This window comes from Sphaerodactylus townsendi, linkage group LG08 (assembly GCF_021028975.2).
Source record: "Sphaerodactylus townsendi isolate TG3544 linkage group LG08, MPM_Stown_v2.3, whole genome shotgun sequence".
Taxonomy (NCBI): Eukaryota; Metazoa; Chordata; class Lepidosauria; order Squamata; family Sphaerodactylidae; genus Sphaerodactylus; species Sphaerodactylus townsendi.
This window is the reverse complement of record NC_059432.1, coordinates 49,874,709-49,890,329: the sequence shown is the minus strand read 5'-3', so window position 1 is coordinate 49,890,329 and position 15,621 is coordinate 49,874,709. Positions and strand designations below refer to the sequence as shown.

General features: G+C 41.7%; 2 protein-coding genes across 3 annotated transcripts in view; one reads left to right on the top strand and one right to left on the bottom strand.

Annotated features, from left to right (window-relative positions):
- LOC125437458 (minichromosome maintenance complex binding protein) overlaps window positions 1-8,837 on the bottom strand; it is a 32,704-nt gene extending 23,867 nt beyond the window's left edge. The window contains exons 1-4 of one of the 2 annotated variants that reach the window (XM_048505015.1): window positions 8,587-8,837; window positions 5,720-5,805; window positions 4,874-5,014; window positions 1,969-2,010 (exon numbers count right to left, since the gene is read on the bottom strand). In XM_048505015.1, coding sequence (XP_048360972.1) covers window positions 1,969-2,010; window positions 4,874-5,014; window positions 5,720-5,805; window positions 8,587-8,644 — 327 coding nt within the window. In that variant the 5' untranslated portion in view covers window positions 8,645-8,837. The remainder of the gene's footprint in view (window positions 1-1,968; window positions 2,011-4,873; window positions 5,015-5,719; window positions 5,806-8,586) is intronic. The other variant, XM_048505016.1, reaches the window with a different exon arrangement.
- Window positions 8,838-8,881: 44 nt separating this feature from the next.
- LOC125437457 (SEC23 interacting protein) overlaps window positions 8,882-15,621 on the top strand; it is a 41,507-nt gene continuing 34,767 nt past the window's right edge. The window contains exon 1 of the mRNA XM_048505014.1: window positions 8,882-9,124. Coding sequence (XP_048360971.1) covers window positions 8,944-9,124 — 181 coding nt within the window. The 5' untranslated portion in view covers window positions 8,882-8,943. The remainder of the gene's footprint in view (window positions 9,125-15,621) is intronic.

The window sequence follows — 15,621 nt, the reverse complement described above, 5'->3', positions numbered from 1 at the left end:
AATAGCAACTTTTCACAACAGTATAGTATTAGGACACAGATACCTACAAAAGTTGATTTACAGTAGTATACAATTCCTGTTTGAGATTGTGCTGTTCATTCCATAATGATCTGCATTAAACTATTAATCTACATGCTGAGGATACTTGAATCTGGAAATTGAACCAGTGAATGGCCAAGATGGTTTTTTCAACAAATCTGAGAAGTGCCCTGGGTTTTCAGAAAAATCTGAAATCTTTTTTTAAAAAAGCATTGGGGGTTTAAAAACAGGATAAACCAGAAGTGCGGAGGATGATTTACGCTGCTTTAGGTCCCCATTGAGAAAAAGTGGGGGTATAATTGAAATAAATGAATAATAAATATAGCTGAAGATGGGGAGCAGATAAAAGGCAGGTTGCTGGGTAAGTGTGATAAATGGAAAGAAGCAAGAAACGGTGAAGATTTGGAAGTTGCCAAGACGAGTGAACGATAGTGTAGGGATGACATACAGCTGAAGTATCCCTCTCAAATCCCAGCAGGTTCCTTCCAGTGCAAATGGGCCCAGCTCAGCTGGTACCACACAATGGGAACACAGGAAGAGGCCACCAAAGGATAGGAGGGAAGGAGGGAAAAGTGAAGATCAGATCAGATAAAGATAGGCTGGCTGGTGAGTGGAAATGAGAGGAGGAAGCAGGAAAAAGGGGAGAAGCTCTGGTGGCTTCAGGGTAGGGGAAGACTGTGCAAAAAACAAAACAAAAACATGTCCCTGGAAGTCCTTGTGGGTCCCCAACTTGTATTTGTATGATTCCACAAAAGCATCAGTAAAGTTTAAGAAACCAAGCTTAAATTAAATTTCAACACAGACATATATAAATAACCCTCAGTTTCAAACATCTGCAGTGTTCAAATGACGATTTTAGTATGAAAAACAGTAGCTCAGAGGTATCTTCACTAGGGCTTTTTCCGCACAGACAAGGGAGAGAGCCTGCATCACCATTAATCATGCCAATGCAAGCTCTGGAGCCGTTCGCACAAACAGCCCCATGGGCTGCGCAGCTGTTGGAGCAGGCTCCACACAGCCCCCTTGCCTCTCTAAGCTGCATGCCTGAGGGAGTGCCAGGGACCGACATTTGGCCCCATGGCTTGAAGACTGGCTGCAAGCTACCTTCAGGAGGCCAGGGGACGTGTCCCCTGGATGACAGCCAACAGAGGTAAGGAGGCGTTTGGGACCAGGGAGGGGAATACGCCGGCTTCCACCCGGATGGCAGCGGATGGAACCCGCCGCTGCATCGATTTGGCAGTGGCGCCTGTGCGAAGTGTCCCCTCCAAAACGGTGTTTTACCGGGCTGAAGGTGTTGCTGAAAACAGCCTAGTTTTCAGAAGCAAAATCCTTCTTTCAGGCATCTGATAAGCAGATGATTGCCTATGAGAACTCAGGCCACAGTGAAAGACCAATATTTGTTTTTGTTTTTGCTTATTCTGCATCAGATTAAGTCTTCTAGATGAAAAGCCTAAATAAAGTTTGCCTGTGGGGAAAAATGGATTTCATGATACAAAAGAATCTTGTTGTCAAAACTTTCCATAATTTGATAACACATCCTCTCTACCACAATAGTGTTTTATAATACATGCAAACAGTGGTTTAAGAAGTCAACTAATTGCCATTGGTACTCTTGGACAAGGAAGATATTTCAGCCTATTGAGAAAATGAACAAGTTTGTATCACTATAATTTCTTCAGGGTGAAGTGCAGGATAAATTGGATGGAATAAGCCACAGTCATGGATTGTGCTTGTCACAGCAGAATTGACCACTAAAGCCCAGCTTGTGTGCTTGTCACAGCAGAATACTTTCATTTTTAAAGTAACATTTTATTTGAGAGCCTGCTAGATTTTTATGGGGAGATCACCACAGAGAATAATGAATGCTTCAAGAGATTAAACTTACAACCATGTATTATGTGTACTACAGTAGTTAATATCTGCACTTACCCCACATTCTGCTATGTCTCTGTATTTTCCAAAATGCATAACCTGTTAAAAATATGTAATATTATCATACCATATGACATCAGTTCACACCTATTTTTGCACATACCACAAAACATCGGTTCATACCTACTTTTGACATACCAATACAGCTTTCTGGTCAAAACACTCTTTCAGTTGTACTAACAACAAATCTTGTTCCAGTGGAATGCTATAGACTCAAAATATAAAACCAAAATAAACATGGCAAAGATTATCCTCATGCAAAGATAAATTTAATTTGGAATATAAATGCAGTCTATGTTCTCAAAACAGCTTGGAAATGTGTCTAAACTTGTAAAAGGTGACAATTGAAGAGAATGCTGCCAGCATTCAGTGTACCTCACAACTCTGTAATGACTTCTGGCCATGGCCTGAGTTGAGAATCTAGAAGGTTTCACAAAACTACATTACTCTTAAAGTCTATTTAAAAGTATACAATAAAGAAATCAGCCCAACTGTACTCACTTCATCAGAAGACAAGCCACTTATGTTCTGATCCTATTCAGGTAGGTTCAAGCTAATAGTAAGTCCTAGGTTAGCTCTTCAATGCATGCTAGTTTCTAAAGGAGATAAGGACTAAAGATCTTGCATATATATGTAATAGTGAATTATTGTAGGGACAACTGAAATAATACTGATCAGGATTACAGTGTCCTAATCTCATTTCAGCATAGAGATCATTGCTTTTTATTGTATGGCAAAAAAAGAAAAAAGAGATGACTCATTTCCACAACAGTTCATCAATAGTTACTGTCTTTCCCCAATCAATAGTTACTGTCTTTCCCCAGGGGAAAAGCAATTATTCTAAATTCACAATTATCTCTAGAGCACGCAGCTGAAGTGGCACAAGGTTTAAAAGTTTAGCACACTCGCAGTGGCCCACCAGGTGCCATTGGGAGCTCACATGCAGGATGTGAAAGCAATGGCCTTCTGCGGCTGTTGCTCCAGAGCACCTGGACTGTTAAGGCATTTGCAATCTCAGATCAAAGAGGATCAAAGAGGATCAAGCCATAAATCGACTTTTCCTCCATAAATCTGTCCAAGCCCCTTTTAAAGCTATTCAGGTTAGTGGCCATCACCACCTCCTGTGGCAGCATATTCCAAACACCAATCACACATTGCGTGAAGAAGTGTTTCCTTTTATTAGTCCTAATTCTTCCCCCCAGCATTTTCAATGGATGCCCCCTGGTTCTAGTATTGTGAGAAAGAGAGAAAAATGTCTCTCTGTCAACATTTTCTACCCCATGCATAATTTTATATAGACTTCTATCGCCTTATCCCCCCCCTCCAGCCGCCTCCTCTCCAAACTAAAGAGTCCCAAACGCTGCAGCCTCTCCTCATAAGGAAGGTGCTCCAGTCCCTCAATCATCCTCGTTGCCCTTCTCTGCACTTTTTCTATCTCTTCAATATCCTTTTAGAGATGTGGCGACCAGAACTGAACACAGTACTCCAAGTGCGGTTGCACCACTGCTTTATATAAGGGCATGACAATCTTTGGAATTTTTATTCTCGAATTCCTTCCTAATGACGTCCCCAGCATAGAGTTTGCCTTTTTTCACAGCTGCCATGCATTGAGTTGACATTCCCATGGAGACTTTATCAACTAAGACGCCTCAAATCCCCTTTCCTGGTCTTGTGACTGGCAGTAGCGCACTTTGACCTCTGTAAGCGTGCAGTGCCATGTGAAGTTTGGATTTTTGCCCCTATGTGCATCACTTTACATTTTGCTACATTGAACTGCATTTGCTATTTCTTAGCCCACTCACCTAATTTATCAAGGTCCGCTTGTAGCTCTTCGCAATCCTTTGCGGTTCTCCTTCACCACCCTGACGTAATTTGGTATCATCTTGCAGAAACTTGGCCACCACGCTACCCACCCCTACTTCCAGGTCATTTATGAATAGGTTAAAGAGCACTGGTCCCAAAACGGATCCTTGGGGGACACCACTCCTTACATCTCTCCATTGTGAGAATTTCCCATTTACACCCACTCTTTGCTTCCTGTTCCTCAACCAGTTTTTAATCCATAGGAGGACTTCCCCTCTTATTCCTTCGAATATTATCCTCTTATCTCTTCTAAAAGAAAGGTGGATCAGGTTTGCCCCTTTTAAAGGGTTCAGGTCTTTCCCTCCACCTTTCTCCTTATTCCAAGTAAGGCATTATCAGTACTTCTTTCCCGTCTGTGATCCTTGAATCTGGGATTGGATCTTTTTTCCTTTTGCATAATATTTTCTTGGGCAGAAATGGGGAAGGGGAAAACATATGGCCTAAGATACTGCCTATTCATGGATCAGTCCCATTGCACCTGCATCCATACCTTTGACTGCTGAGCACACCGACTGAAGGTAAAGGTGAGATAAGTTGCAGATGCTCTGTATATGCCAGAGGATAAATGGGACTAGACAGCAGCAGGGCAACCTCCTCTGCTTCTGCAAAAGCTACACTGAAAATTAGATACTTTCCCACTTTTTCACTGCCCCCGGCAGTCTTTATTCCATCTTAGCTGGCCTCCTTTCCCCCTGTCCTTTTACTTTAATGGTTGATTGAAGACCAAAACACTGTACTGAGCTGACTAGTCCATTCTTTGCTAGGATTGTTTTTAGGTTCCATAATTGGTTACAGTGTATTTTATAGTGTTTATATTGCATTTATTAATATATTGATTGTAAACCCACGTTGGAAACCGCTCTGAGACTGTGGAAACAGGGAGATTGGTATAAAAATAAGAAGGGACTGGTGGTGACTTCAGAAAATGGCTGGAATGTTAGTCTAGTCAAAAATTTATGAATCCCTGCAAAACTGTGGACTAAGAGCATAAAAACACACAGAAATGCAGCAGTAAAATATCAGCACCTTCAGTACTTACATGTGTTTTTGTATGTGTGTCAACTGCTTCATAGATATTCATATAAAATTCAGGATCAAACATATCTTGAATCATACAGCGAAATTTTATTAAACTATTGGGCTTCAGATAATGTAGGGGGATATCATTCAATGAAGGTACCTGTAAAAAATAAATGCAATGATCATCAGTCTTATACCAGGCAACTAACAGGTTTCATTCATTAGGAATCAGTCCATATAAAATTTGCTGAATCATTAAACAAGATTATGAGTGGCAGGACTCTAATTTGGAAAACTGATTCCCCACTCCTCAACATGAAACATGTTGGATGACCTTGGGCCAATTACAGTTCCCATCCACACATTGCAAAGATGCTTTAACTGCAAGCTTTCTCAAAATATCATCTTCAAAAATCAGGGGGAAAATAGATGATTAGGGGATTATATCATGGGGGTGCTCCAAAAAAATCCCACCCTACCTTTAGACGAAACTTATTAGAATAAGCCCTTTCTCTTAGAAAGGATCCCACCCAGTTCAAAATAAAAAACACCTCATAGGAAACTTTCCCACAGGTCCCTAAAGTTAGTTGATTTCCCCATCACATAAACTGCATGTGTGTGTGGGTGGAAAAACTGGGGAACAAACAGCCTTTCCTGATTTTTTGGTTTTTCTTTCCCAGGCTTTCACATCTCTATTAGAAAAATCCTTCACAGTATGTGCTCTGAACTGTAGGCTCACTTTAGGAGCCTCTTTCAGATCAGTCAGTAAGTTCTGTAAATGGAAAAAGTCCTGAATAAAAAGAGTCTATAATTTTGTCACCAAAGCAAAAGGGCAGGCCCTTGAAGAAGTGAAAAATACACTTACCCAGTTTGTTGCATTATTTTCTTTTAGCTTCTCTCTGAAGTATTCAATTACTTTTTCCTCCCATTCACGATCTGGATTATTTTGAGCTGGAAATCCCCCCACCCCAAACAAAACAGAATTACATTAGTTCATTCAGTGCTCTGACACAATCATTTGTGTATCAATTTTTATCCCACTGTTCCTAAAAGATGCTCAGAGCAGTGTACATGCTTCTCTCTTCCAAATTTATTCTCACAATTATAAAGCAGGTGTTTAAAAATGATAGTTTGCCACAAAAAAACAGGAGGGGCCATGCAAACCTAATACATGCTCCTCAGTATGATTCTGTTGAGCCTCTGGATTTCAGATGGGGCTCTGTTACATGTTTCTAATGCTGTCTCTACAAAAGATAACTGATTTAAATCTCTTGATCAATCCAGCTTTCTGGCTGTGATCCCCATATATTGCATATATTGCAAACTGAAGCCTTGTTTGCTTTTTCCCATCCAAGGATTGCTTTCCTTTGCAATCACACTCAATCCCTGTAATTTGTACATCTGGAATATTCTATACAGATTCAAGTTTGTATGGAAGAAAAATGTAAGCAATTACAATCCAATTCAGAAAATGTTATTATGAATGAATGAAAACTAAAATACTCTCAGATGTGTAATTTGTCAATCTATTTCAATGTATAGTATAGATAAAATTACTTCTGGATAATCCAAGAAACCAGATTATCTTTCAGAAACACCTACACTACTATCTGTATTTAAGATTTGTTAATTCAAAAATCATTCCATCATTTCCAGTTAGTTCCTGCAAACAAAATTCTTCACTTTTCAATGTGATTACTAGATATTGGAGAAAACTGTGTGTGTGTGTGTGGAGGGGACACGTTATGATGATTCTATCTTATGTTAAAATATATATTTTCAAACATAATATTGTTAGCACTCCGTTTCACTATCCTACTTTTTGTATTTTTTCACTATCACAAGAACTGTTTACAGTTTACAAACAGCTAATATAGCAAATGTCTTTCCCCTCAAGTATTACTCAGCATCCACTGCAGATTCCAACATTTCTATATACTACAATGCCAAACCAAGAAGGACAGCTTGATTTGAGGGAAAAGGTTCAACTATTGGATACTGTGAAAACATCCTTACACAACAGAATGAATTACTATTTTTCCCCTCTGTAATTGCATGCACAGTGCTTACTGTACATTTTTGGCTCACAGGCTTGGCATTCAAATTGTCCCAACAACTTCTATCAGTACTTCTCTGGTGTTACAACATTAATCCCATTCTGCTATTTGTGCCATTCAGTCAAACATGTGTTTTGCATTTTATAAAAATAATCTTTGTAACTAAGAGAAGAACAAGCATCATGAAAGACCGATACCCACAGGAACTAATAGCAGCAGTACCTCACTAAGGACCTTTCAACATCTTAAATTTAAAGTATGTATCTTGTACTAACGTCCTATTGTGAGGGGGAGTCTCTTGGGAAGGTGGTGCAGAGCTGCCCTGACACGTTTGCTCCCTTCACTGGCAGAAGGGACACTCATGCCAGTGGAGGGGGCAAAGGCGCTGGTGGCTCATTGCCCTCAGCAGCAAAACCTGGAAGTCCAGGTTGCCATGGAGCTGCACTGGTGTCCAGATCAGATGCTGGTGTAGGGGGTGGGCCAGGGCATTTGGTTTCCACTCCCAGTTTGAGGCTACTCATGCCATGGCTTGAACTTTTGGGGGGCATAAACCCATTAAATCCTATGGAGGGCTTTCTGGCAGTGGGATCTGGGGGAGGGGGCTTTTTCTGCGTCTCCTAGTCGCAGGAACGCCCTCTGGGCCAGCGCCACAATGGCTCCATCCCTGGCCACCAGGGGTGGGGTTCTACATTGGGTTGCCCAACTCTGAGCTTGCATTTTTACTCAAATGCAACAGGTTTCCATGTATTTAGCACCAGATACAGACCTAGCATCTAAACACTACTTTTCCAGACTTACTAGTCAATATAGTCATACAATTATATACTGCCACAAAAAAAATAAAGATTAAAAAGAAAACAAGTGTGGTACAAATTTAATCTGAATTGATCTTTCCCCATAAGTTTCTGTTTCAAGACATACATTTTTTAGACTCCAACTTGTCTGGCTAAATTAACATGGACCATCTGAGATTATTAGTTTGATGGATCTTGCCAGTTAGGAAAGTTTAAATATATATGGGCAGAAAAATATCCCAGTTATAGATACAAAACAGGTTTAGCCCAGCATCTAACACCTGTACGGCCAGAGGCAAACATAACCCAGAACAGTCTAGAGACACACATGGTGTAAAAGCTGCGACCTCAACCTGACACTGACCTCGTCCAGAATACTCTCTTAGCAATTCGCTCATAAACAGAGGGAAGACACAACCTCTGACTGCGAGGCCTCTTTTCTTTTTCAAAAGGAAGAGTAAAGACAAGGCAGCCTGCACATGCTCAGAGAGACTCTCTTCTCACTATCAGTAATCTTCCTCGAACTTCAAGAGGGATCCCGCAGAACCACGTTTGGGATTTAATCCTGCCGCCGCCCCCCCCCCCCCCGCCCCCGCCCCCCGCCGCCCCTTTCCCCAGCCCTCAGGCTTCGCGCTATTTTGATGAGGCCTGAAGCGCACATTAGCTCTGCTTCACCCAGTCAGGCCTATTTCACCACCGCCTTAAACCTTTTCCACTTCCTCCTTCCTCGCCGGCCTCAGACCGACCCTGTTCCTTTTTCTCTGTCCACTTCTTCCCTTAACGTATCGGGTCCCCCCCGCCCCCCTTCCCTCAGTAGTACTGGCACGGCACCGCTTTCGTTGCCCTCCCTGCCTGTCGGTGTGTTGATTTTTCTCCCTTACCGAAAATGCCCTGCACGATACTGAGGGGGCAGTTCAACCAGTCGGCCACGCACGGCATCCTTCGGCTCTTAGTCTCAGGGCACGGCACTGACGGTGTGCAAAGCCCAGCTTTCCAAGCGCCACACGCCGGGCAATGGCGAGGCAGGCTTCTGAGGGAGACAGCGGCAGCGCAGCCAGGCCGAGCTGAGTCCTGTCCTCCCTTCGCCTTACTCCTCTACTCCTCGGCTCGGGCTGGCGGGAAAGGAAAGAGGAGGGCCTTGACTCCTGTGGCGCCATCTTGGAACAGGGCAGAATTGCGGGCGGAAGAGGAAAGGTCGGGGCTGAGAGGCTGTAGAGAGACGTGGACGCTCCGCAGTGATGGCTGCCCCGAAGGCCTCTGTGGCTGGCGGTGTCTCGTCGGGCGCCGCGGGCACCAACTTGCTCTTCTCTTCCTCGGCTACTGAGTTTAATTTTACCGTTCCCTTCATCCCAGTAAGCCAAGCCCCTGCGCCGCCTTCTCCTCACTCTGTTACCTCGGGGCCTGGTCTCCTGCCTGCCGGTAAGGGAACTTGGAAGGGAAGAAATTTTGATGGCTGGAGATACATATATACATGTGTTTTGGATCTGTTTAAGTTAGTAATCTGCAATGTCCAAAGAATTGATAACAGGTAAGAACGCTGGCCTGTTAATAGGTGGGGGAAAGCATCTTTCTCCCACTTCCCTTTTATGGGTTCTGCACAGCATATTTATAATCAGTTGCAATAGTTTTAAATGAACTCATTTCCCCTTTTTATAAATATAAAACGAATTCATTTATAACGATTGCAACGCGTTATAAATATGCTGTGGGGAATCCACTTCTGTGCACCAAAATCTAATTGACAGGTCGGGAGACCGGGAGGATTTCAAAAGCTTCGGTTGGAGAGACGGGCTTAAGGAAGGGAGTGCTGGCGAGGGTAGACTTGAAGGCACATGAGCAGGTTAGAAGGGGGTTCTGGAATGGGAAGAGAGTGGGACTTTGTTTTGTCAGGACTTCATCACAGGATGTACCTTCAGTGGCAGATCTTAATCCTGGAACTTGAGGAGGATACATATAAATGTCCTTCATCAAAATACTAGCTGTTCTTCTCTTGGATTCACAGGAGTGGTTCCAAGTGTGGGGTAGTGAGTTCTCGGCTAGGAATTTTTGGTTCGAATCCCACTCTGATATAGAAGCTTGTTGAGTGACTTTGGACTACTCTACACACTCTCATCCCAACCTACCTTACAGGGGGTTTGTGAAGATATAACGAAGATTGATGTGGACTGCTTTGGGCTCCCACTGGGGGGACATGTGGAGTATAAATGAAATAAAACAAAACTTCCAATTCAGTGTGGTAGCCTTTTCCATACTGCTTTGAACCTTGCTATTACTATTTCTTTTAAACATTGAAAGGCCTGTGTATAACTGCAGCTTTCTACTCTTTGGTTTTCTATTTCTGAATCTTAGCCCATTCACCCTATCTGGTGTATGCCAAAAGCAGTCCTGAGTCAGGAACCATGTTTTTCAGTTGCCTTCATTACTTAATAAACTGCCTGAGCATATGGGAGGTAATCCATGTTTGATATTAAAAAAGAGAAACTGAGAAAGATTGCAAGCAACAGAAAATCTGGCTTGCAGGGAAGTAGCCAGAGTGTCCTGGAGGTCTGAACACCCCTTTTGCCACTCCATATTCTTTGGCTTCCCGAGGGCTCATCAAACTTCAGGCCATGTTTAAAGATCCATGTTTGCTGGACAATAATTGGCCTTCTAGGATCATCCAGGAATCTGCCTTGCAATGCAGAGCTCCCTGGAAACCTAATCACAAGTGAGACCAGGCCATCAGCTATCTACTTGCCATCTCCTTTGTTAATCATGCTTGTTGTTCACAGACCCAGGGAGGACCTTCAAGCCACTACCCAGCCTTTGTCCAACAGGCCCGAGGTGGCCTAATCTGAATCTGGTTGCTTCACTTTCTGCCCCCATCTTTGGCTGAAAGTACTGGAACTTGGTCCTTGGACCTGTTTTTCATCATGCACTTTTACTCAGATGGCTCAAATGTGCATATTCCTTGATCATAGAAGTGTCCTCCCTGTCAGAAGCCTACATACACCTGCACTTAGGGCAAATATTATTGACATCCCATTGCCTGATGTATGCCAGGATCTACTCTTAACACCCCAGAAGGGTAAGCAGATTCTTAGAATGAACAGGACAATGTTTTTTAATTAAGGATTTATTAAGAAAAAGAATAAAAGCGAAGGGAAATAGCAAACTGAAACATACACAAACACATGCAAACATTAAAGGAAGGTTCTTCAGATACCAGATTCTACTAGCTTCTAACCTAAACAAAGAATATGAACTTGAAGTGAGTTTAAAGGGGGAAAAAAGTGTGGGGGGGAAGTTCAGTGGAAAATATATGAGCCTGGTCCAGTGACGGATTGAAGTCCAGTGAGGTTTATCCATAAAAAACTCCAAACAAACAAAAACAAGCCAGCAGGGTGGAAGAAGGGAGTACAATCTTTATATATGCCTGCATTTGGATAGCAGATATGCTTTTACCCGAGAGTTTGGAGCCAGCAGTTGGAGTCCATAGTACCAACAGCTGAACAGCCCTGAGATTCTTGGGGCTTTATACCCCAAAAGGGTAAAGATGGAAGGAGAAAAAAAATATGCTTCTTGAGGCAAATTGGATTGGTGTGAAAAGATTCAAATCCCACTGGTTGATCAGTAAGATAACAAGGTTGGGGGGAATTGGGGTATCGATTACTTATTTGAGGAAGTTTATTTCCCAGATGGAAAAGCAATCTTAAGTTATATGATGTCTATTTGTTTGGGATTAATTCTTGAAAAGACACAGTGAGGGAAATAAATGTATGATTAGTTGATATATGTATCTAATATATAAGGCAGCTCCTGTTATTATTTGTGGAGCATGTGTCTTTCCCCAAACATGGAGCTCTCTTTGAAGTGCTGTGATTATTATTATTATTTATTAGTCTTGATAGACTGCCCAACCCCCGAAGGGCTCTGGGCGGTGTACAATGAGACATAAAAAAGATACAATACAAATATCATAAATAACAATATACCAATAAAACATTAAAATACATTATAGCAGCGAATTCATATAAAACTACAGATACAGGCACAGATGGCGATTACACTGCAATATTTTCCTTCAGCCCCCAGATTAGAGGCACACATTCTAGTTTACTATTTCAAACTTTGGTAGAAGCCAACTTAAGAAATAAGAAAGAATGCATAGGCCTGTGAAAGGATCCCACCCATGTATTTAGAGCTGATTTGAGACCATCCTCATGGGGTAATACAGTCCTGGGCTCACAGCCATCTCTTTAAGTAAAAGATCCTTCTTTTCTGCTCCTTGCACAACCACATAAGCAAATTCCATATGATTGTCTGAATATATGTTCATGTGTTTGCAGGGTTGTGGTAACACCAGCATTCCCCCACCCCCCAAAAATACTTTTTGTGACTCTCACACTCTTATTTTATTCATGCACAACATAGTTCATCAAATACTAAATTTTATATTAAACTATTTATACTCTGCCTTTCATCTGGGGTCAGAGTGGCTAACAGTAATAAACAAAGCATCTCCAGAAGATGCTTGCTGTTCAGAGGTCATAAAAAGCCCTGGTAAACAAACAAGCCTTCCAGCACTTCCTAAAATTCTCCATCAAGAGGGCTCCTCTCCTCTCTCATTCCATAGAGTAGGAGCCATGATGCAAAAGGGCTGTGCTCTGGCCAATGCCTAACAGGAGAACAGCTCACCAGTGGCACCCTGAAGGCCATAGTTAGTGCATGGGAACATATGGGGAGCAGATGTACTTCAGATATATGGGACCCCGCCGTGGAAGGTTTAAAAGTCATAACCAACACCTTGAAATGGACTCAGAAACAAACTGGCAGCCAACATAGCTGTTTCAAAATGAGCAACATGTGTTCCCATTGCCCCTGACAATAGTGGACTTCTGCATTCCTCTGGGCCATCTGAAGTTTTTGAGTTGTCTTCTGAAGCAGCCTAATATGGAGCATGTTACAATATTCACAGCTGTGAGGTTACAGAAGCAAAATGGTTGCAAATGGATTGTAAATACGGTGAATGCACAAAGTGCACAATACTTTACTATTCAGCCATCTTATGGGCTTGGCTGTTGGTAGAAAGACTTTTTTGAACTTGATTCTCAGCAATAAAGCTGGATCTGGTATAACCCCAAAACTTTTAATTGAGTTAGCAAGTGGTTCTGGTGGTCAGTTGAACTCCATCAAAAGTAGGGAGACCAGTTATCTTTTCACACTTTAGTTACAACCACAGCAGCCAGACTGTAATCCAGGACCTCCACAAGACTAGGAGAATTGAATAAGAATAGATGGGACTGGGTGTGTCATTTTATTAATGACAGCCAACCCCCCTCCCCCTGCAAGCCAGAATCGCATCCAGTAGGTTGGAGGAACATCTGAATAACAAACAGCTCACAGGCTTAAACACTTAGAATTAGTTTTCACCTCCCAATGCAAGGTAGGCTCTAGTGATGCTAAGGGAAGTGGCCTGGTGACATCTTGGGGTGGATAAAATATTAGTTCCTCAGTTTTTGGGCTGCCTTGCATATCCAAAGAAAATTTCTCAAGGCCCATTGTAGGCAGTGAGAGAATATGAAGGTCACATCATAGCTAATTATTAGGATTAACCAGCAATATCTCTTTTAAATTCTTAAAACAGGATAGATACAGATTTTTAATATACTTTTCAGTCTTACTCTGAACACAAGCTAGTTATCTTTATAAGTGCTCATACTATATTTGTAAAAGTGGCTCTTTTATCCAACATATTAAGTTAAAAGTTGTGTTTCCTGTTTGTCTAAAGAATTTTGAGGAAAGTCTTTCTAAAATGAAGGGTTGCACACTTTTGTATTATTATTGTTTTGTTGATCCTGGAGTTCAGAGACTACCAAGGTATTGCCTACACTGGGGTCCAGGCGCTAGCACTAACTTTCTGAAGATGTTATTACATAGTGGTAAGAATATCATATGTTGTTTTTAGCTAGATGATTTTGTATAGTCCTGCTTAAGCTCTTAAATTTATTGTGTTCTCAAATGATAACTTTTTTAGAGGGATGCTTCTTTCATCTTCTCTTAAGATAAAGTTCACTTCCCTGTAATTACGACTTCTTGCTGCTGAAAAAATCTAGATCTTCAGTTGTTGCTAAACATATATCTGCAAAGACAGTATGGATAGCAAGAAGCAATTTTTTTTGCTTTTCAGTTACTTTGCATTTTTAGAAGGAGCAGAAATAATTTTGAAACATCTGATGCATGAGGTTGTGGGGAAGGATACCTCCTTAGAGGAGTAAATATGCTACTTGGTTTATATGAAGTATTATTAGGAAGCTGGATTTAAATCAGACTTGTTTCCTTGGTGATTTAAATTGACTGGATCAGTATGCCTTGCTAGCAGAAGAAAATGTTCACAAAAATTATGTGAGTCATAGTTCAGTGCCTGCTAAATGTTATTGTAGCTGATTGTGACATAGCAGCAGAGTACTAATAAGACATTAGAAATTTCATAAAAGTCATGAAACAAAAAAAATTAACACCCTGCAGTAATTGTTTGCGCTTGAAATAATCATTCAGTAGAAAATCTGTAATAATTCCCGCTGAATGGATACTAGACATACTAGTATACTTATATAATAATAGTAATACTAATGGTATATTAACATAAATTAGTATACTTCAGAACTATCAGAAAGGCCCGTTGTACAAACAAATACAATGGGCTCTAGAAAACTGTTGGTGGGTTAATGGTGTCCACTGAGGGAGGCAACCCCTCCTTCTTTTCTTTTCCCCTTAGTCCTGTGTCACCAGCTCCCTCCTTCTCCGCGTCCTCTTCCAAGGTGCTTGCATTGCATGCAGTGGTTAATGGTGCCTACCAAAGGGGCTGCCCCTCCTGCCTTTTCTCCCCCTTGGCCTCATTTCAACTCCTTCTTCCTTCTCCTCCTGTTCCTGGACACTTACTCCTCTTCCTGGATGCCTGTATCTCCACACAACAGTTAATGGCGCAGTTGCATCTGTCAGCAGTTGTGACCCTCCCATGGGGAATGGCCATTGCCTGTGCCTGCTCCTCTTCAGGCAGCTGCATATAGTACAATGACTGTAATGATTTAGAAGTGTGGGAGAAGGACGAACACACGAGAGACTGAATAACCAACACAGTCCGGTGTTTTGTTTGTGTTGTTTTTTAACCTGTTCTGTGTAAGCCCCACTCCCAAGCCATGTGTGCGTGGCGATTGGCTGGAAGTGAGTTGTCATCACCATGACTAGCCTTTTATATAATAGGATATATATGTAGAGTAAATTCTGAAGGATACTAATGGTTAGTATTGGACTATGACAGTGGAGCCCTAGGTTCGAATCCCAGTTCTGAAACTGGCAGAATTGCAAACCTGAGCATCTTTGCACCCTTCTAAGCCTGTTGAGATCAGTGGACTTAAAAGTATAGCTGTTTAAGACTGCATTGTGGGCAACCTTGGGCTGCATTCTCAGCCTAACCTACTTCAGAGAGTGGCTGTGAAGATAAAAGTGACGGTGTCCACATATGCTGCCCTAACCTCTTTGGAAGAAAGGCAAAATAAAATTTCAGAAATATTTTTTTAAAATGGGAAGCTAGGATTAAACAAAACACAAAATAGTTTCAAAGTGCCAAGTTCTCTTGGGGATGTTCAGCATTTTAAAACTATTTTGGAGACTATTCCTTTGGGAGACAAGGGGGCTGGAAGTTTATTTATCTAAAAAATGTCTATGCTACCGGTGTCCATATCACCCATATCAGGATCTTATAAGGCAGCAAACATAAAAAATATTACAACATTTGAACAATTAGAATACATTTAAAAATTAAAAAATAATTCAGTTAAAAACACAGGAGGTTGGCTGGAGAAGGAAGGAGGAAAGGCTGTGGAAGGATAGAGAAGAACCAGAAGGGGGCATGAGGGGATGGTGGCAACCAGTGC